The 21,282-nt window shown below is 55.6% G+C and overlaps 1 protein-coding gene across 1 annotated transcript in view; it reads right to left on the reverse strand.

The window, feature by feature from the left end:
* ASTN1 (astrotactin 1) overlaps positions 1-21,282 on the reverse strand; it is a 55,690-nt gene that overhangs the window by 7,724 nt on the left and 26,684 nt on the right. The window contains 18 exon segments of the mRNA XM_039555877.1: positions 893-1,076; positions 1,552-1,652; positions 1,784-1,919; positions 2,256-2,407; positions 2,807-2,940; positions 3,193-3,366; positions 3,368-3,462; positions 6,404-6,592; positions 6,765-6,869; positions 9,115-9,242; positions 9,547-9,741; positions 9,914-10,080; positions 10,717-10,867; positions 11,192-11,329; positions 11,784-11,858; positions 19,726-19,810; positions 20,014-20,181; positions 21,017-21,166. Coding sequence (XP_039411811.1) covers positions 893-1,076; positions 1,552-1,652; positions 1,784-1,919; positions 2,256-2,407; positions 2,807-2,940; positions 3,193-3,366; positions 3,368-3,462; positions 6,404-6,592; positions 6,765-6,869; positions 9,115-9,242; positions 9,547-9,741; positions 9,914-10,080; positions 10,717-10,867; positions 11,192-11,329; positions 11,784-11,858; positions 19,726-19,810; positions 20,014-20,181; positions 21,017-21,166 — 2,527 coding nt within the window.

Raw genomic sequence — 21,282 nt, forward strand, 5'->3', positions numbered from 1 at the left:
TTTGGAGGCCAGATGCTATGAAACACCACTGCAGCCCACGCAACCTCTCAGCCCAGCTTGCTAAACTGACTGGAATCATCTGCGTTACTGGGAAAACACGCAGACCAAAGCAGATGCTGAAGGACACGGGGAGAAGGGAACATCTGGCTATCTCTACAAGCCTGGGACATTCTCAGGCAGCTGGAGGGGCTTCAGTGACCTGGAGAAGCCTGAGGAGAAGACATGGTGCCCATGAAGGCACAAAGGGACTATTTCAGACAGGAAGAGCTCAGGACAAGCTCCTCCAAAACCTGCTGTGGCAGCTCAGCACTGCCTGGGCACCAAAAACACTCGTGTCACCCCCACACAACCACAGATGTGGACCAAAAGTGAGGAAATACACAATTCAGACCTAAAGTCAGTCCTCTGCCTGCTGGGGACCACAAGTTGACAGAGCTCAGCACACAGAGGTGCATTCAACTCAAGCCAAAGCCCAGGAAAAGGCAGAAGGCAGAATCCGATCTCCACTCCTCAAAGGGGCATTATTTTTCCTAGACCTTCTGCCTTTTTGCCTGCGGCATCAGCTACCAAGGGAAAGAGAGAATCCCATCCCTTTGCCACTCTGCATAGCACGAGCATATTTGGCCACACTCTAGGGACAGTGTGGGGCTGAGGGGATGGACAAGGGCGCTGGGTTGACAACGGTCAGCCACTTTCCACCTTGTCCTATGTTAATGCTCCTTGCACGTGCACAGCATCCAGCAAAACAGAAACCCCACTGTGACACTCTATCACCCATCATCATATCATGAGACTTGCTAAAGAGATGCCTTCCTGGCGGCCAATATCCGTGAGGGACAAGCTTGCTGATGGGCAGGCCTGCCTGCCTAGCCAGCTCAGCTCCCAAGCCTACCTGGGCCCCAGCTCATCTTCACAGCGCCAGGTGAACTCCCCAAAGCTCTCGTAGTGCTGGTTGTAGTGGTAAAGGACTCGGTGGAGGCTGGGGGAGCCCAGGTCCAGCAGAGTGTTGTAGGCTGTCTGCTGCTCCTTGCCGCTCGTGTAGCCGTTGAAGAGGTTGTAGATCTTGTCTGCTATTTCTGGGCAGAAGGACAGGGGGTGTTCAGGGGGGTGCAAGGAAAGGCATGAATAAAGCCCACCAGGGCTAAAGCTCACTTCTAGGGAAACCAAGACCAGAACCAAGATTTGTCCAATGAGTTATGATTTATATCGTATCAGGACAAGGTCCCAACGGAGGAGCAACAGACTAGACGGCCTTCCCTGGACTCAGTCCAGGTTAGCTTCCCACAATTTGGTCTAATTAAGAGAAGAAATGGGTGGTGCCATTGGGTAGCGTTAGTGCAACACCATTTATTCACTTTTGTTTTCAGAGAGGACGTATGCCTCCTGAGGCCCCCCATCTCAGCCCTCCACACCACGTTGCAGCTCCTGGGCCACTGTGGGTGCAGGAGATGTTACAGCCAGGACACGAGACGTGTATGGGACCGTGCTGGAAGGGGGAACTCCCTGCTGTCGGTCCCAAACACCACAGTCCAGCAGCTCCCTCCATCTCACCTTGAGCTTTCACATCATCTACCACAGGGCAGGGCGTCTTGACCGTCACATCACTGGACCTGGAACGTCTTCCTGTGTTGTCGACTCCCCAGAGTGTGAACCTGGATGAGAAGGGAAAAAAACCAAAGCTCTGGGCTCCCAAGACCACACGGAAATACATCAAGGCAGCATCAAGCAGGATGACCACGGTCAGGGTGTCGGCGCTGCCACAGGTGTGGCACAGGGCACTCACATGTAGGTGGTGTCGGGCTCCAAGCAGCGGATGATGAGGGAGATGGTGGAGGAGAGTCTGTCAGGCACTTGGGCTGGCATGGCACAGGGTGACTTGGCACCAGAGATGATGTCATCCACGAAGCTCAGCACCGTCTCTAGGGAGAGAGGGGAGGATGTGCCACTGGCGATGACACAGGTGTCCCCGGGGCTGTGGAGAGCCTGTGCCTGCTACCACACAGGCTGCCTGGTGCCAAGGGTGACCAAGGCTAATGCATGAAGTTGGGGTAAAGCTGGACCCATTGCTTTTCTAGCAGAGTTCACCCCCATGGTACGGAGCTGCCCCTTCTGCAGCATGGTGGGCAGGAGAAGGGCTGCTCTCTCTTCCACAGGATGTTTGACTTGTTGCAGCATCCCCTTGCAAAGAGGAACATCTCCATCTTCTAACATCTCCATCCCACTCTCCCTAGAGAAGCAGTGGAGTCACCACTCACCTGTCTCCACCTTGGAGTGGTCCATTCTGTCGGTGACCTTCTCCTGGCGGAGGAGGTAGTCGACGATCTGCACCCCAATGGGGGGCTCCGAGTGGCCCCACTCCAGTACCACCAGTGTGCTGCTGGGCTCATGTACAGTGGAGAGACGCAGGCTGCGGGACAATTTTTGCATTACTCTCTCACAACAAAATTCAAAGCCATTAACTCACAGCAGAGAGCAACCTCAGGAGAGAAGTGGCTTCCCCTCCCTTTCCCCTCCTGGCTCTGGGCATGCTGGTCCAAAGGACTCATTCACTGGGGTTGCTTTACCAGGGTGGATCCACAGCCAGCTCTGCAGTCCTCAACTGAACTTCGAAAAGACACTGCAGCTCTGTACTCTCTGCCTGATTTCCAGGTCACCCATCAGTTTGCAAACCCATCCCATAAAGGCACACAAGCCCCATAAAGGCACACAAGCCCCACCACCTCCTGCCACCACACTGTTGGCCATGACCACCTCTTTGCAGACCCATCGCACCAAAGAGCCACGCTGGGCACGTGTGGAGACCTACATGGGGTGCGGGAGAGGCGCACAGGTGGGCAGCCCGTCAGCCCCGAAGGCACTCGAGTCACAGCGGCACCAGTCCTCGATCACATCCCCGCTGCCCGAGCACCACAGCAAGCTCATGGTGGCCTCCTGCAGGAGCTGGGAGAGAGAAGAAGGGGTTGAGCACCGAGCAGGCGAGCTCCCATCCCGCCAGCGCTTGTGCCAGTGTTCATCCATCCCCTGGTGGGCTCAGCACAGTCCATCCACCCTGGAGAGCAGGGCTGGCCAATGGGCAAGGGCTGCCACGGCTTGACACGATGCCATCTGGGCAAGCTGCCTCCAAAGACAACCACGACACCATCCTGCCACCCCTCCTGCCCACTCTGCCACCCCCAGCACGCGGCTCCTCACCCGCTGGGTCTGGTTGTTGGTGACCAGCTCGTAGAGGGGGGCTGCTTTGGTGACCTCCAGCAGGATGGGCTCGGCTGGCACGTCGGGGCTGGAGGCGGCGTGGCAGAGCGGGCAGGAGGAGGGGCAGCGCCCGCGGCTCTGGCACTCCATCCGCACGCCGGCTGCCATGCGCTTTGGTGCCAGACTCCGAGAGGCTGGCGATGTACTCGGGGAATGTCAGCACCTTGGGGTCCCGCTCCCGCTCCTCTGACTCGTCTGAGGGGGAGTTGCCTGGAGAAGGGGGGAAAAAAGTGACACCAGGGTGGGCTCCAAGCCATGGATGATGGAATATGAGGGGGCTGGAGCTCTGCCTTCCACCCAGGAGAGAGGCAGTGCTTCCAAAGAGCCCCCTGTATCCTTAAGAGCTGTTTGCTCTGTGGGGATGGAATGCTCACTGGTGTTCAGAGGAGGAATCAGGACTGAAAAGCCCATCCTGGCCTCTGTGACTGCAGGTCCTCTGGTCTCCCGGTGCCTCAGTTTCCCCAGCCCCATCCCTACACCTGGACTGGGACAGACCACCCTTGCAGCAGGTCCCCACGAGAGGGAGCCTCCTTCACGTGGCTGGACACTCGTGAAGGACCTGCCTGGGCACTTTCACATCACACTGACTCCCCACCAGAGCCCTCTGCTGAGCCGCTCTCCTGCAGAAGCCCTCCTGGCCCTACAGCTGAATTCTCCACTCCTCTCCTTCGGATCCCAACCAAAACTGATGCCACAGAGTGCTTTGGAGACCAGAGACAAAGAGTGTCAGGCCAGGGAGAACAGCAGTGATGCTGACCTGCGGCCCCCCCGCAAAGGTCTGCAGTCAGCAGCACCGAAGAGCTCAGAGTGAGCAGGGAAGACCTGCCAATGATGCCTCATGATGCCCAGAAAGCTCCCGAGGTGGCTGCAAACCCACCGAGCCCCCGTCCAGCCCCTCCAGCCCTCTTACACTCAGTCCCCACACAGGGAAATGGAGATGGGGAGCAGGTTCTACCCTGCCAACCCTCAGGTGACCCTGCAACCTAACAGGCTCAGAAAACAACAGTGCAGCAGGAAAGCATCGACAGAGTCTATGCTTTTCCCAGCTCTGCACAAGGATGCCTGACACTGGGTGCCACCGTGTCCCCAAGGCATGGGGCAGCGAGCCAGACCCTGCACTCAGTGGCCTTTTCTCCAGCATTCCCACAGCAGCAAATATTTTGGCACAAGAGTCCAGTATCTTCAGCCCTTGCACAGAAGTCAAAAAGGTAAAGTCTGCCCATCGCTGCTGCACCCTGGGTAGCATCACCCTGCCATGGCGAGCCTTGCCATGACGGGAAACAGTGCTCTGCACACAAAACCCCTGCCAAAGGATGGCCCTGGATTTATACAGAAGAAAGAGGGGCCTAGAGGGACCACTGACGGCGGTTGGTGGGGTTGGAGGAAGCTGAAGGATGACCAGGCAAAGCCTCACCCCCAGGGCAGGCTCAGGCCATCACTAGTGGTGACCTGGCACGGGCTGGCTGCTGTGGGAGCCACCATGGAGCATGTCCATGGCTCAATAGGGAAGTCACCCGATAGCAAGGATCTGTGGAGAAACGGGCCAGCACTAGCCCGTCCTCAAGGCTCCTGCAAAGAAAACAAGGCTGTTAAAACAAAAGCTGGGACACAAAAGTGTTGCTCTGCTCCCCCAGGAAGCTGGAGATGGATCACTTTAGGCTGGCTGTGAATTGCAGCTTAGCAGGCACTGAGAAAAAGAAGAGGAGCCGGGGAATGATTTGTCTCTTGCAATTTCTCAATCAATATCCAGCCCCTGACATTTGCAAACAAAAAGCAAAGGAAGGAAAGTGGCAGGTGCTGGAGTGAAACCGAAATGTGATATTGTGGGTAGGAAAAGGCTGCCAGACCTGAAAAGCCTCCAAGCAGGAAAATCAAAGAGGAGGAAATTGCAGGAGAATAAAAGAAGTACTTGCAATCAAGAGGTGCTACATCTGGAGACAGCCTACAGCCAAAACAGCAACGGGTCTGTACTCTTCCTGGTGGGCTTGTGAAGAAGTCCAGACTCCAGGAGGCCTGAGCCCACAGGGTCCAGACTCAGGCTTTGAAAGAAGCCCTTCCCACACACGAGCCCTGGGGACATAACAAATGTCTCTGTGGCTGGGACATAGCAAGAGCAGCACCACAGGCTGGTGCCAATACTGAGAATTAGGAAGCTTCATGATGGAAATGATGCGTCTGTCATGGTGCCTGTGAGCTCCAAGCCCACACTGCTTGCACCTGGGAATTCCTGGGCAGGAGCAGCAAACCGAGATCATCTAAAAAGCAGCAGCTCTGCTCAGCATTCCCCATGTCCAGGCTTGGGAGCTGGCTCTTGCTTGCTGCCCAAGCCTGGCTGCTGCAACCCACCATGCCCAGCACAGGCAGGAAAATGCCTGCAGGCAGCTTTGCTGAGGCCAGCACAAGAGACTGCAAAATCACAGAATCTGAGAATAGTTTGGAATGGGAGGGACATTGAAGACCATCTCGTTCCAGTCTCCTGCCACGAGCAGGGACACCTTCCACTAGACCAAGTTGCCACGGTCCTGAGGACAGATGGCAGCAGGCAGGAGTTAGGCTGCCTCAGCTTTTGTAAAGCTGCCATTCCAAGCAGGCACCACCTCTTCTTCCACTGGGGATCCCTCACAGCTCACTGCAGCCAGGGCACTGGAGGGGATGCAGCAGTGCCAGATGCCCTCTGCACCATGAGGAACTTCCCAGCTCCCAACTAATTCCTAGGCATTAAAAGCACAGTGCTGACAGCCCGGGAGAAGGAAACACATTGGAGGGAGGAAAGTCTGGCTGTGGGATGCAAGTGGAAGAGAGCAGATACGGCAGAGACAAAAGGAAGGAAAGAACAAGATTAAAGACAACAGTTAAGTCCAGAATGAGGCAGGATGGCTTGGCGGGGTTGGTGCACTTGTTTTTCATCTCCCTGGGGCTGTGGGTATTGATCTTTCTTTTTTGGCCTGGACCAGTGCCTGCTGCAATCCATGGGAATCCTTTGTCTGGCTCCAAAGGGTGCGAGAGCAGGGTGTAAGTGAGACAATGACGTGGGAGATGCAGTCCTGGCACAGGCTGGGCACTTTCCTTGCTGTGCCAAAAGCAAACCCCCGCTTCCCACTCCCCTGGGGTGGCTGTGAGTGCCCTTCCCAAGGGTAAACAGGGCTCCTACCTTTGCTGATGTCCTCATACTCCAGCCAGAGCTGCCGCTGGACCTGCCTGTTGGGATACCAGATGGAGCAGGACTCCTCGAAGCCGTACACTGCCTCCTGGATGTAGTGGTTGCCAAACTGGTCCAGCAGCGCCACGAAATCTCCACGGGAGGTGGCTCCATCCAGAGAATGGAGAGCATTGCTGAAGGCTGGGAAGCAGATGGAGGAGACGCCCAGTTCCCAGAGCCCACCAAGCCCTTGCCACCTCCCTACACACTTGCGATGGGCAACCAGCCTTTGAGCCCATCAGCTGCCAGCAGAAGGCTACATCACCTCTTGCCATCCTTCCTCCCCTTATTCCGCCTGTCCCTGCACACTTACACTGGGAGATGGTCATCTGGTTGAGCCGGACATGGTACATGACGGACTGCACCTTCCAGTGCTGCAGGAGAGGGTACCCAGACACCTCGCTGAAGTTCACCATCCCTGCCAGAAAAAGGACACAGGGACTCAGTGACACTGGCTAGCCATACCTCACCATGGGCATGGCTGCAGCCCTTCGTGCCTGGGGCAACACAGCCAGCAGGGTGGGAAGAAGCCAGGGAAAAGGGTTGTGTACACACCACATGCCCCCAGGGAGGCACTGAGAGCTGAGGGTCAGGTGGTCCCCAGAAATTAAAATGATGGCTTTGAAGGAAAACACATAGGCTTGTTTCATTCAGCCGTCTGGGGCTCTGCGCTGGGAGATAATGAGCCTCCTCCTGCATCCCCTCCTGCTTCCTTCCCAGTGCCCACTCCCAAGGCATGCCCAGGTGTGCTAATTATTTCACTAATGAGAGCTGCACTTTTTAATGAGCTGTTTGCAGGCCTGGGAACGGTCACCGTCACGCCACGCGTGCCCAAGTGTGACCGGCCAAGAGACCCTGGGTCCCTTTCGGCTGGGACTGAGCTGAGTGAGCAACAGATGGACGGGGAAATGGCTCGCCTGTTGATGCTAATGCTCCCTCAGGACATTATGGCAATGCTGGGGCTGAACAGGACCCAGGGCTTGTCCTTCTCCTTCAAAGACATCCCGTTCTTCAGCCACGTTAGCTGTGAGAAGCCAGAAATTCATGGAGGCCACGGGCTGGGTGGCCACTTACTCCTGCCCAAGGCCCATGGCAGCTCAGCTTCCACGAGCAGAGGGACAGAGAGGCCACCAAGGCTCAGACAAAGCCCCAGCACGGGACCTGAAGGGTGCTCATGGCTCTGAATTTGGTGACCAGAGCATCCCCAGAGTGCCACAGCAGGATGCTGGGACAGGCCACCCCCTCCCTCGCAGCTCTGGTGCTGCACAGCCCGCACGTCACGCCTCCGCCCGGCAAACTCTGCTGCTAAACAGGCACCCAGCAGGAGTTCAGGAGGATAACAGCGGGCATCCCCCCCTCTGAACAAGAACTGAAGGCAGAGGATAAGCAGGATAAGATCCTTTGCCTTCCAGCGCCTCTCTCTTCAGTGCTGGCTGCTGCCGACAGCTTCAAAGCCTTGCTCTTCCATGCAAAGTGTTTATGTAAAAACAGCCCTTCCTTACTCAGCAGCTCTGCCTCTCGTGTATTCACAGCCATATCCAGATCTGCTTCTGACAAGCAGAGAATATTTTACTTATTTTCCTTTTTTTCCCCTGGTTTTTTTTTTTTCTTTTTTTCCCCCCTTAATCAGCCACAAATGCCAGCAGAGCAGTGGGAAATGAATAGGATAATTTACTGGCTTTTACCTCCCCAGCATAACTGCCAGTGAAGTGCTGGTCCCACTGTGATGCTGGGGCTGAGGTGGCAGTGCCTTCCTTACGTCCATGTCACAGGCAGGAGAGCCCCACTGGCAGGCAGGTGTCCTCCAGCACCTCCAGGCAGGGTGGAGCATCCCCAGAGAAGCAGGAGTGACCCACCCATCCAGCTCTCTTGGGGAAGCTCAGCCCCGCAAGACCCCACCGGCACCCTCCTCCCTGGTGAACCCGCCTGCACGCACACCTTCATCGCCATGCACCCTGTCAGGGCAAGCAGCACCCACCAGACCCTGGATACAGCCCATGGGTGCTCCCCAAAATCCTCCTGGAAGCTCTGCCAGGCAAAGGGAATGCACAAGGTCTCGTATGAGACCAAAACACCTTACTAGCCACATCCTATGCTTAGTAGCTCCTTGATGCCTGGGCCCTTTCAGCCAACAGCAACAAACACCAAGGAAACAAAGGTTAGTTATGGGTGCTGGCAACTTGGAGAAAAGGCAGATCCTTGAAGGCTCTCTGGGAAGCCACGATAACTTATCACTCATGGCCCGTGATGCTCTGGCACAGCAAACCAAAACATTTTGGCTTGGTGGCACTGGGTTTTGAATGCTTCATTACATCAGCAAAGAAATCAAAGGTAGCTGGAAAACTTCTTTTGCCTTCGAAAAAAAACCCCAAGAAAAATCCTTTTGCAAATGCTCCAATATTTGATGGATATGCCCCAATATTTCTACAATGCCCCAATATTTCTACACCCCACAATTAATTTACAGCCTTTGCCTCTCCTTCATTTTTAATGCCTTCCTCTTAGGCTGCTGGTTCCTCGACGTGCAGCTGAGCATGGGATGCTGAAGCCAGACTGGATATATCCCATGGTAGATACATCCTGTGGGAGGTTCAGGTGCTGAAGCTGGACAAGCTGGCAGCTGCCTCACTGGGAGAAACACGGATCCAGCTGGACCCACTCACCAGTGAGGAACTCAGGGTCGGGCACGGGGTCGGAGAGCTCCTCTTGGCACTGGTTCTCCAAGGGCACTGTGGCCACCACCAGCCCATCCGGCAGCTGCTGCTCCAGGCCCCGGGCAAAGTTGTTCTGCCTGGAAGTGGATTGCAGAGAGAAGAGCAAGGTTGGAGGACAGCAGAAATGACTGGGATCATCCCTGCCAGCGAGTGACCCATCCCAAAGAAACACCTGGCCCTTCTCCTTTCCTTCAGGCACAGATTAAAAAGATGTCTGCTCTTGATGGCAAGTGTCAGATGCACCCTCCCCACCAGCCTCTCCATCTTCTGCAAGGCGAAGCCAGACACAGATGGACCAGGCAGCCTGCTAAGGCTCCTTCCCATGCCTTCTTCAGTGAAGTCGGACCCTGCTGGGGTCCCCTCCCTACGTCTGCAACTCACCTGAACGTCCCTTTGAGCACCTGCCCCGGTGCCACCTCCTTGGAGTGGTTGTTGTAGCCATAGAAGATCTCCCCGAAGAGCGTCTGGTTCATGGGCAGCTCGCGGGGCTCGCCGCAGTCCCCCACCTCTGGGCACGACTCCGAGATCAGCTGGCACGACCGCCCGTCCGTGCCCAGCTTGTAGTCCTCGATGCACCTGGGAAGCCAGCACAGGCCCCACTGTCAGCTGCAGCCCCCCGCAGCGGGGACAGCCACAGGAACCGAGGAGACCCCCTCCATCCCAACCCTACAAGCTGGGGGCGGCAGCAGCAGTGGACAGCAGCACCTTGGGGGTGTCCCCGTGGCCAGGGAGGTGGTGGGTCACTCACCCACAGAACATGAGGATGTTGTAGAGCAGGGGGTCTTCGGGCAGGGGGACCATCTGCTGCAGGCACAGCTGCTCGCAGCCCCCGTTGAAGCCATCGGAGCAGTCCACGCCGACGTGACGGTCATAGCAGCCCGTGCCATCCTTCATGGGGCTCAGCCCCGTCGGGCACTAGCAGGGTGGGGGAAGTAAGAGGTGAAAACCCCTGGGAAGAAATCTGTCTCTGGGGCTGAGGTGGAGGGCAGGGCTCCAGCACTGCTCTCCTCTGGAAACTGCAGCCTGAGCAGTGCTCAGGGGCTGCAGGGAGGACAGCAGCAGCACCATCCATGGCTGCAGATATTCCTCCTGCACCAAAGCCACTTCGCAGCCCTCAGGAGCGTATCCCCTGAGGTGGGAGCCCTCCAAGCCATCCCCCACCAAGGCAATGTGCTGGTATCTCCAGCAACCCAGCTCCGGTGACCAACAAAGCAGCGCTGCCCTTTCCAAACCCACTGTCTGTCCACACAGCCTCGTCACCCCAATGCCCAGCTCTGGTGACATTGCAGCAGCGCACCCCAGCCCCACAGATTTGGGGCAGAGCCGCTGTGGTGGTGCCAGGGCACACACATGATTGATATGGAGCCTCCCACAGAGCCAACAAACAGATGAACTCTTATTGCCTCGTCTGTGTGTGTGTGTGCAGCAACAGAGGAGATGCCAGCCCAAAAACATCTTCCTGCTACAAAATGAACCTCAAAATATCTACCCTGAAGTGGCATTAAGGGAGGAAGGATTCCCTCTCTGGCCCCCCCTTCCTTGCTCACGCACCACACAGCCCGTCGAGTCCAGCTTGCGGTCCGAGATGCAGCGGAAATTCTTGCTGCAGCCCCCGTTGTCCCGGGAGCAGTCACGAACGGGGCCAAAGGAGTCGAGAAGGACCTCCAGGCTGTCGAAGGAGGACGAGGTCATCAGCTCTTCCCTGTGAGGAAGAGGAGGAGGAGGAGATGTGTCACTGCTTCAACAAGATGTTGTGGACGCATGCACGACCGTGGCTGCTGCGTGGGTTTTTCCAGAGCTCAGGTTTTCCTCAGGCTGACAGTGAGCTGGATGGCAGCCAAGCTTTTAGAAGGATGCAGGAGCTACTGAGATGAGGAGGAATACTGCCAAAGGCTCAGCTTTGCAGGCACTAAACAGGGGCAGGTTAATGGTTGTACTCATCTCCACCTGCAGAACGTGGGATGGGGATCCCAGCTCTGTTTGCTGAAGGCCCTCCTGAACTCCCTCACCCTGCTGTCCCACCTACCTGACCTCCACTGCATCCTCCATCACCGTCATGTCAGTCTTGCACTTGGCTGAGGGGTTGATGGCCAGCTCGGCCGGTGGGATGACGAAGCTCTTGCTCAGGGGCAGCCACATGCCCTCCCCCAAGGTGTAGGTGAACCTGCCGGGGAGAGCAGGGCACAGGGGGAAATGCTGAGCCTGGAAGGCTGTCTCTGCCCAAAACCAAGCCCTTGAGCCTCTCTGCTGCCCCACAGGGATGCCAGCCCAAACTAAGGTGTGTGGGCAGGGTAAAGTGGGGTGGCTCCTCCAAATACACCCAATGATTCCCAAAAATAGCGTGTAAGTTAAGTAATAAAAAACAAAAGGCACTTTCATTTTCCATAGAAACCCTCCTTCAGAGCCGAAAACTCAACCCTCACCATGAACAGAGAGGAGGAGCGGACTGCTGGGTACCCAGCACCCACATGGCAGCTGCAGGGGCATCTTCCCAGCCATGCTCACGTGTCCCCAGGAGGTGGCACAGGACAGCCGTGCTCAGCCCTGCCAGCTGGGCCTCCTGCATGAGTCGTATTTAAGCCCCAAAATGTGCCGAGCAGGTTGGCTTCACCACTTACCGAAAAATCTTGTCAGAGGGCTGCTCGCCCAGCACCAAGTCAAAGCCGCGCTGGAAGATGGTGTACGGCCACGGCCTGGAAAAGGAACCCAGTAGGATCACACCAGCCTCGTGTCCCCACTGCCGCTCACAGCCCAAAAGGCTTCCCCTGCTCAGCCCCCAACTCACTTGCAGAAGGGTCCTAGGGTAGGATGACTCAAACCAAGCTGGGACAAGGGGATAAAAGAGCCTCAGATCTGAGATCTCAATTCTGAGGTCCCTGAGACATCAGATTCTCATCCCAGCCCCAAGCTGCCAATAGGACAGTGGTGTATCGCATCTGGTTTTTTTAGGGTACTCCAGCCGTCCCCACATCCCTTCATGCTTGGTACCACCCGCCTGCTCCTGTTTTAGGGATTTGCATCACAGCTATGGAGCTGCAAAAAGAAAACCAAACTGCAGCTGGACCCTCTCTCTGAGAGGCTTTTGCCAGGGAGCACATCAAGCCTGGGACCGCAGTTTCACCACCTGCCTTATTACCCTCGTGCTTCATTGTTCCAGGAGGGGGAGCTTTGCAAAGGGGACTGAGAGGCAAGGTGGAAGCTCGGAGCCAAGCAGGAGTCTGGAGAGCTGATGGCCCCGTGCCCTCCATCCCTGCTGTCGTAGATAGCACAGGGTGATGAGTGATGAGCCACTAAGATTTGGAGGCCGGTGCTTTCAGTGGGACACCCGTGGCCACGACACCTTTGGGACATGAACCCCCAGCAGCACAGCCCTGCTGGCAGACTGTCACTTGCAGAGCGAGACTGACAGGAGACCCAGCCATGGTGGGCTTTGAATCAGGCAACATGAACCCTGCTCTCGAACCCTAAAACTCCAAATCCCCTTTGCAAGAGCTCAGAGCTGGGGAGAGAAGGAGATTTTCCATCCCATCGCATCACTGCTGCTAAAATTCAGAGTCAGAGTGTCAGGTGCCAGTGACAAGCCCAGGGATTTTCTCTAGAGGCTCTCCTGCACAAGTACTTTAATTTGTAATCTGAAGTTATTTCAGCCAGGACAAAAATAATAACGATAAAGAAATCCCGACTGCAGGATTACAGCACGCCTTCTCATTTCTTTGCTGGGATACAATGCTGTTCTCCTGCCCAGTCAGCTGGGAGCCGGGGATTACATTCAGCCCACAGATCGGATTGCCTTGAACGAGGTCAGCTTCGGCCAGAAAGAGATGTGCTCCTTGTGTCTTGCCAACACCTCGAATGCTTCACGCCTCCACCTTCCAGTGCTCCTGCAGATGGGTTTTATTCTTGCTTCTGAGGAGCACGTCGGGCCGGGAACAAAAGCAGAGGCTGTACAAAAGCGAGGTATTGTTCCCCCTCAACTCGGGTGGAAAAGTGGTTGTGGAGAGCTGCTCTTGGCTTGCAGCAGAGCTCAGAGCTGGGGCACGTGCTGCAGAAGCACGGTGGCTGCCAGGCCTCCGCCTGGTGGCATGTCTGGGAGCCCACAGATGCCAACACACCCAGGACATGGAGCCAGTCGTGTGTTTGGACCCGCCTGGGAGATTGAAATCAGCACCCAAGGCCATGTTGTGTCCACCCAGGATGCAATTCCCAAATGTGGCTGAAATTCTTGTAATCATAAGAGTCCCAGAATGGCCAGGGTTGAAAGGGACTTCAAAGATCACCTCATTCCATCTCCCTTCCACTAGACCAGGTTGCTCCAAGCTCCATCCAGCCTGGCCTCGGACACTTCCAGGGATGGGGCAGCCACAGCTTCTATGGGCAACCTGTGCCAGGGCCTCAGCACCTTCACAGTGAAGAATTTCATCCTAATATCTAATCAAACTTGTCCTCTGTCAGTTTGAACCCATTACCCCTGGTCCTAACCCTACATGCCCTTGTAAAGAGTGATGATGGCTTTGATCCAGGGAAGAGGTTTCTGTGCTTCAGGGACTGTGTGGCATCTCCCCAGCCTGCCGCACTTTTCCCTTAATTGGGGTGAAAAGAAAAGCCCCTTAAATGCAATGTTCAGCCTTTAGCTACATCCCTACATGGCAAGAGAGAGCCAGTGTTGCCAGGCACCACTGAGTCTGTGAGGACATGCACCTTCTGCAGAAAGGCCCTGAGACATCCGCCACACACGAACTCCGGCTCAACGAGCGACACTCACCCATCCTCATCTCCAAGGAAGCTCTCCAGGAGCTCAGCACTGATATTTCCACCCACGCACTCTTGCTGACTTGTGCCTTCTGCTGCAGAGGACAGGGCAGCATCTGCTCCCCCAGGCACCCCTTACCTCCCCCACTGTTGCCTTTTGCCCCTGGTGCCTCTGCCACTGTTTCACCTCCTCCTTCCTCTGCGCGTGTCCCCACATGGCTGCCTCCCTCCCCACATGGATGTGTCCCTCCCCACACTCCCCACACGGCTGTCTCCCCGCCTGCTTTCTGCAATCACCGGAGGCACCTCACTGCTCTGGTTTGGGTTGTTCTCGGTGGGCATTTTGGCTGAGTGGTCTTCAGAGCTCACAAAGAAAGGTGGGACAAATCAGCAGCTCTGCAGCTGATCAGGTTGGATTAAATGGGCCAGAAATGACAGCTCTCAGCTCCCTGCAAGCCTTAGCACTCAGGCAGGCATCTGAAACAACAAACTGGGGGATTACCAGGGCAACTGAGAACCACCAAATTCCTCACACTCAGCCAGCAAGTTCCCAAGGCTGAAGTGCTGCCAGTGCATCCCCAGGATGATCTTAAGCCTCTTGGCTTTTCCAGATGGACCATTATCTGGATGCTTTGCTCCACATCTGGGCTTGAATGGAAGCTCACAAAACACCTGCTAAGCCCTCCAAACCTGGAGCTGCTGGTGATGCTTTGAACCAGCTCAACAGGGCCCGGCCATGCTTCAATTGCAGCCCCCAGGGGATGAGGCAAGACTGACTTCTAGCATCAAGAACTGTGCTCCAGCTTGTCTTCACTGCCTGCAAAACTCTTCCAGACAAGATGGGTGGGGTGAGGAATAAGCCCAGCGCTGGCAGGATGCGACCACCAGGAGCTAACCTGGAGCAGCTGGTTTGAGAGGAGCTGGCAAGAGGCTGGAGGGGCCGCAGGAGAGGGTCTCTGCAGAAGGCACGAGAGGCTGCTGCACGGGAGTGTGACTGAAATGTCACTGGAGGAGAAAGCAGTTGGTTGGTACACGCTGCAATAGGTGACTTCACATCTGGTCCCCTGACCTTCTGTGCTCTTCAGGGTTTCCAGCCAGTGTGCAGCACAAGGATGGCCACGCCAAACCCCATCGTGGCCACAAAGCACCAGCTCCAAGTGCCTGCCAGGACAGAGCTGCACCTGCTACCCCACCCCTTCCCCGGCAGCTAAGGAGCTCAGGCCCAGGGTGAACAGACCAGAGCATCCCCACAGCCCCTCCTGCACCCCAGGACCCCAAAGTGGGGACCCATGGAGACCCAGCAGCTGGGTCTTGTTATAGATTGTATAGCATCAGTTATCTTTCTTTCTATTATTATTTTTTTAGCTGGACCCAGCACCCAGACCCCGACGGTGGAAGAGCAGCGAGCAGATGTCACACGAGCACCTCGGCCCATTGTGGCTCCTCCCCAACTTCGCTTTGCAACAGCTTTGCTCGGCTTTCAGCTGCTGGTGCCTCTCCCCTTCCCACCCTCCACCCCTCCCGCCCTGCCATCCCTTGCAAGCAGCTCTTTATTATTAAAAATGCTAATGCCGGCACTTTCTCCCTGGGCTGCCCGTAAATCTGCGAGGAGAATGAGGCGGGAGGAGGAGGCGGATGGGTGGTTTGGTGAAAAGGATCTGAAAGAACGAGGAGCTTTTATCACGCTGTCCTTCAGCTTGCAAAGCCGAGGCACATAGCAGGAGATGGAGAGAGGCAAGGAAAAGAAAAAACAAGATAGAAAAAGGGGTGGGGAAAGAAAAAAAAAAGGAAGAGGGGAAAAAAAAGACTTTGGGCAGGAAAAGTGCTGTCCTTGTCACTTCAGTGTGTCCCTCGCTCTTCTGTGGGATGGGGAGCGGATGATGAGCGGGGATGGGATAGGAGGAGCAGGGGCACTGCCAGGATGGGGATATGTGTGCGCAGAAGAGGCGGGATGGGGACGGGAGGGGACGGGAGGGGAGCTGGGTGAGCAGGGCACAGGCTGATGCACTAATTCGAGTCCTGTGCTGGAGTGAAAAAACATCTGCAAGGCTGCGGGCGGGGGAACAGGACTGGGGTGGGGCAGTTTGCCAGCTGTTACAGAAGGATGAGAGCACCCAGCCTGACATGTTCACCATGTCACCTTAAACTGGCTCAAAACCTCCCCAGGCCAGGGTGAAGCCCATTACAAGTTGAAAGAGCAAATTGATAAAGACTCCTTCAATGCAGAGCACCTTAAATCTCAGCGGGGGAGGCTGAAAAGAGCACCCAGGGAACTGCTTGTGCGGAGGGGAAAGCCACGTGTGTGTGTGATGGATCTAAGGGCTGGGATGAAAAAGTACAAATGCAGGCAGGTAACAGTTTATTAACTAAAGACAGAACGAGCTGGTTTGATTTTTGGCGAAGTTATACCACAAAAAGAGCCACAGAAATTTGGTTTGATGAGCAGAGATGAAGCAGGGCTCGTAGGACTGCTAGAAACTGCATCCTACTCAGGAAACATTAGAGTAAGAGCCGAAAAGCAGCTAATTAACAATGCATATCAAAGCAGGGAGACAGACTGTGAACACACAAGCAGCACCAGACAGATTTGTTTAAAACAGCTGAAGAGCAGCACACACACACCAAAAAAATGACAAAAAAAAAAAAAAAAGAAAAAGCAGCTGATCAAATGTATCTGCTACCCATGATCAAAAAGACGTGAGTTTTTGAAAAACTGAAGAAGGTTTAGGGTCCGGACACGCTGGGTAAAAGATGCAGTGCGGAGGCGTGGATCTCAGCCTGGTACCCAAAATACACACAGCACAAAAAGCTTCTCACTGCCATCACCAATGAAGTACAAAGATGAGCTCGCTTTCATGAGCAAAATTAGATGCTACTGAGTGAACAGACACCGAGCCAACTTGTCAGCACTGTAAATAAAAACAAACCAACGGCAAAACTAGCTAAACCAAAGGGTTGAAATGAGTTTTCAGATAAAAAGGCCACCCTGGGAAAACAGAAGAGGTCATATCCAGAACACATCACTCCCAAGTTTGCCAAGGGATTTGGCAAATCCTGCTCTGTTGACCAAGCGCCAACGTGGTTTCTCTGGGGACTGACCCGTGGTGGCAGCACATCACTCCAGCATTGGAGGGCTCAGAGCATATTAGACAGTGGTCAGAAACGATTCAGGCACAGCTGATCTCACCTTGGCATGGGGGCAGAGAGCAGGAGATTTGCAGACATCTCTTTCAGGAGAGCCTGCAGGCCACCCGGTTGGGCTGGAGCTGGGAGTGAGCTGGTGAGCCCAACAAAAGACAGCATGGCAGCTCAACCTCCACCCCAAAAACCAAAAATACCAGCTTACAGCTACAAGTTACTCAGCTAAACAGGCTCTGACAAGATGGTTCTGCTAGGCTAAAGAGACTTCATCACAGTCATGACCATGTGGAGGCCAAAGGTTCATGTAGAAGAGACCTCCAGCACAAGCCCTTCCACGCAGAGCTGCACTAAGCAGCACCTGGACATCAGGAACAGATAGCGGAGCAGGAAAAAAACTCTCATTAAACACCAAGCTGCCCTCAGCATCACGATGCTTAGTGTGAACATGCTTTCAAGAGCCCCTAAAAATAGCAGAAGCTGCAGGTAGGGATGGTGAAGTGTGGTTTCAGCTGCTACCATTTTGCGAAACAAAAATCTGATGAGTTCAAGGGAGAAACACAAAATGACCCCGGTTTCAGGTGGCTTCAGAGAGTTTTCTACGGATAGTGACGCTGCAGCATTGGAGCCTTCTCAAGAGCCCAGACAAGGGCAGAAGGACTTTGACAGCCCCACCATGGTCTAGGGCTGTGTTGTACCTCAGGGAAAAGGAGAACTGCCAGGTTTCTCCGCCCCAAACAGAAAAATACTTTGGAAATGCTGCACATGATTTGTCATAGCCAACTCCGGTATATAAGAAGAAACACAAGAGAAGATGCACCCTAGCCAGGTATGGATCCTGTTGCAGGAGAAAAGGCAGAGGGAAGGCTCCTGTGGGAGCATCAGGTTGGAGATGTATCTAAAAAAGCAGCCCCAAATCCCCCAGAGGAACAGAGGAGGTCCTGAGCACCTTTCAGGTGGGCACTGCTGAGGCCAAAGCTGCGTCAGGAGATGCAAACAGGTCCAGGGGGCTTCAGGAAGGTATCAGTCCTTCTTGGCTTCTCTCCAGCTTGTTGCCATCTCTATTTTTTCCCAATTTACCTGAAAGCAGCATCTTTTTCTCTGCTTTGCCTTAAGAAAGCAAAGCAGCTAAATCAGGAAAAAGCTAGAGAAGGCAGTGTGCATGGAGAAAAAGCGTGAAGCTGCAGACCCACGCCCAGGAGCGAAGGAGAAGCAGAGGGTCAGGAAGCCAATGTTTCTCCACAGTGCTTATCCCATTTTATTACTAGCCTCGATGGACAAAGTCATTTGCCAATCTGCTTTTTGCAAGGTGGTGGGCAAAAAAGCTGCTCTGATGGAGGCAGAGGCTGGCACCAAAGCCACGTGTGGTCATGGGTGGCTGTGGGCTCTTTCCACCCACTCTGAGACACTCCTAAACACAGCATATCCCCACACAGGCAAATCCCTGGCAGGGGAATACCCCCCCACACACCCCAGCCCATCGCTCAGTGCCTCTTACGAGATGGCACAGAGGAGCTGGGGTCACCCCTCCTGGACACTGGTCCCTGGGGACAAACAGGACAAGGAGCTGTATTTCTGCCTGTGTTTTCCTGGCCCAGCAGAGGTACCTTGCAGAGGTTTGGGGACCATCACCACACCACGTAGCACATCCCCAGCATGGGGCCACCCGCGCCATGAACATCACCCCGGCTCAGGGCACCCAGAGCAACAACTTGTCCAACACAGCTGGTGCTCCACGCTGGATTTAATTGCTAAATTGCCTTTAAAAGGATAAAAACCAGAGAGGGGGCTGGAGATGGAGCAGCAGTGCTCCCTCCAGGGCTGCAGTTCAAAGGGACACAGCGGGGCCGGCCGGCACCAACAGCCCCCCAGCCACACGGAGCGGGGAGATGCCAAGCCCAGCCTTTGATGATTTTTCTCTCCCCACTGTGAAGACTAATAACTTCAGAGAGGGCATCCTGACACGTGCAGGGCCACCAGCGATCCAGCTGCGGCATAATGAGGTAAGGGGATAAAGAAGGGTTTGGAGGTACCATGGGACCTCTGAATTTGGGGGTGTCTTGGCTTTCTGCACACCACCTCCAGCCATTCCAGCTGCACCTCACAGACACGTGAGGGTTGGGGGACAGATGCAGCACGCCCTTGAGGGTCAGAGAGAGATGGGAACTTTTGGAATGCACCGCCGAATTGGTGCTGAAACACCAGAATCATTTCCCTTAGCACCTGCAGGGGTGTGAGGCTGGGAGCAGACCGTGACTCCTCTGTTCCCTCAGCCACAGTATCAGAGCATCTCATTTTCCCAATTTTCAACAGGGACCTCGACCCGACCTCAGCCCTCCTCTGATGCCTCCCACACCCGAAAGGAAAGCCCCACAAAGCGCAGGATGCCCAGGATAGCGTGCACAAGGCGGCAGGGCAGGAACAACCTCGATCTTCTCCAGGGGGTGTTCACTCTAAAATGTGACAATGGCCTCTTCTACATCATTCCCGATTATTTCGAAGAACAGAAATCCTCACCTCCCACAGACCTGCTGCGGAGCCCAGCTGTGTGCTGACCTTACAGTTCACTGAGGTGCCTCTAACTCTGCCACCCAAGAAGTTACCACAGCCCCGCTCTGCTGCTCTGGAAGCCCAGCAGCTCTGTGCCAGGACCCTCCAAGCCGGGGCACTCACCCCTGGTTCGTCCCCCACTCGTTCCGGATGCAGAGGTGCTTGTGCACAGGGTCCTTCATGTAGCCTTCATAGCAGAGACATTCCCCTGTGGAGACAGGGACGGGAGGGACGTGGGAGAACGCACCTGGGAAAGCTTTCCATGTGCTCCCCTGCCCAGTGCAGCCTGCAGCCACCCCAGGGCACCCGGCAGCTCCAGACTGCACACGGAGAAGGTGAGGAAGCACCCACGGCAGGGTTCAGGAGGCAGAGGTGAGCTCACAAACCCACCCCAACCTCGACGACACTTACCAGTCTCGGGGTCACACTGGTGCTCACAGGGGTCGAGGAGGCGCCGGGCGCAGAGGTCCAGGGCCCAGGGCCCACTGGAGTTTTGCTGGGAGAAGAGGACGACCTGTGCTGGGTTCAGCCAGTCACTGGCATCCAGCTGGCTCCCCTCCAGCAGGATGAACCGGCTTCCTGCCACCAAGACAAGGGGAGTCAGTGCCAGCAGCCTGCTGCTGTACCCTCCACCCCACGATGGTCCCCTGCATCCCATAAGGGACCCCTCCATCCTGTGCTGTTTCCCCCCCATCCCGTGATGGATCCCTCCATCCCCTGCCCATTCACTCCATCCTGAGACAGTCCCCTCTGTTCCACAAGAAATCCTCTGTCCTGTGCCCATCCTGTCTGCCCTATGACAGCCCCCTCCATCCCATACCTGTCTTCTCTATCCTATGACAGCTCCCTCCACCCTGTGCCTTTTCCCTCTGTCCCACAGCAGCCATCTCCATCCCACACCCCTTTCCCTTGGTCCCACACTGAGGTCTGATCCCTCTGTCCCACAGTGTCCTTCATCCCATGATGGTCCATTTAATCCCATATCCGTTCCCCTCCAACCCACAATAGTCTCCTTGGCCCTATGCCCACCCTCTCCATCCTGCACCAAGCCCTGTGTCCCCCAGCAGCCATCTCCACCCTGTGCCTGTCTCTTCTGTCCTGTGCCTATCTCCCCCATCCTGTACCCCTCCATCCCTTGCTCCCAGCATGGTATACCCTCCATCTCACACCAGACCCCTCTGCCATGGACCCATCCCCTCCATCCCATAACAGCCACCTCTGTCTTCTACCCATCCCCTCTGTGCTGTGCCCACACCCTCCATCCCATGCCCACTCCCTCTGTCCCACACTGGTGCCCCCCATCCATGCCTGTCCCTCTGTCCTGCCGCCATCCCATCCATCATTCCCCTGCTCTCCTCCATTAGACCTCACAGAGTGGGGCAGGAAGAAATGGGGAAGGCCACGGGGTGCTCACCGTCAGCGATCAGGTGCTCAGGGACGTGCAGGGTGATCTTGACGACCAGGGGGCAGTTCATGTGGGAGGAGCACACCAGGCTGATGACACAGCTCGTCACACTGATGAGGGTCAGCGTGGTCTTGTTCACAGGGCTCCGGGGGGACCCCACTGCAAAACACGGGAGCACAGTCAGACCTGACACCTGCAGGACCTGGGAAGATCTCCAGGTGCAGCCAGGGGACCTCAGGATGCAGAGACCCTGCCCAGCCCCCAGGAAATCCAGC

The sequence above is a fragment of the Corvus cornix genome, chromosome 8 (genome assembly GCF_000738735.6).
Source record: "Corvus cornix cornix isolate S_Up_H32 chromosome 8, ASM73873v5, whole genome shotgun sequence".
NCBI classification, from domain to species: domain Eukaryota; kingdom Metazoa; phylum Chordata; class Aves; order Passeriformes; family Corvidae; genus Corvus; species Corvus cornix.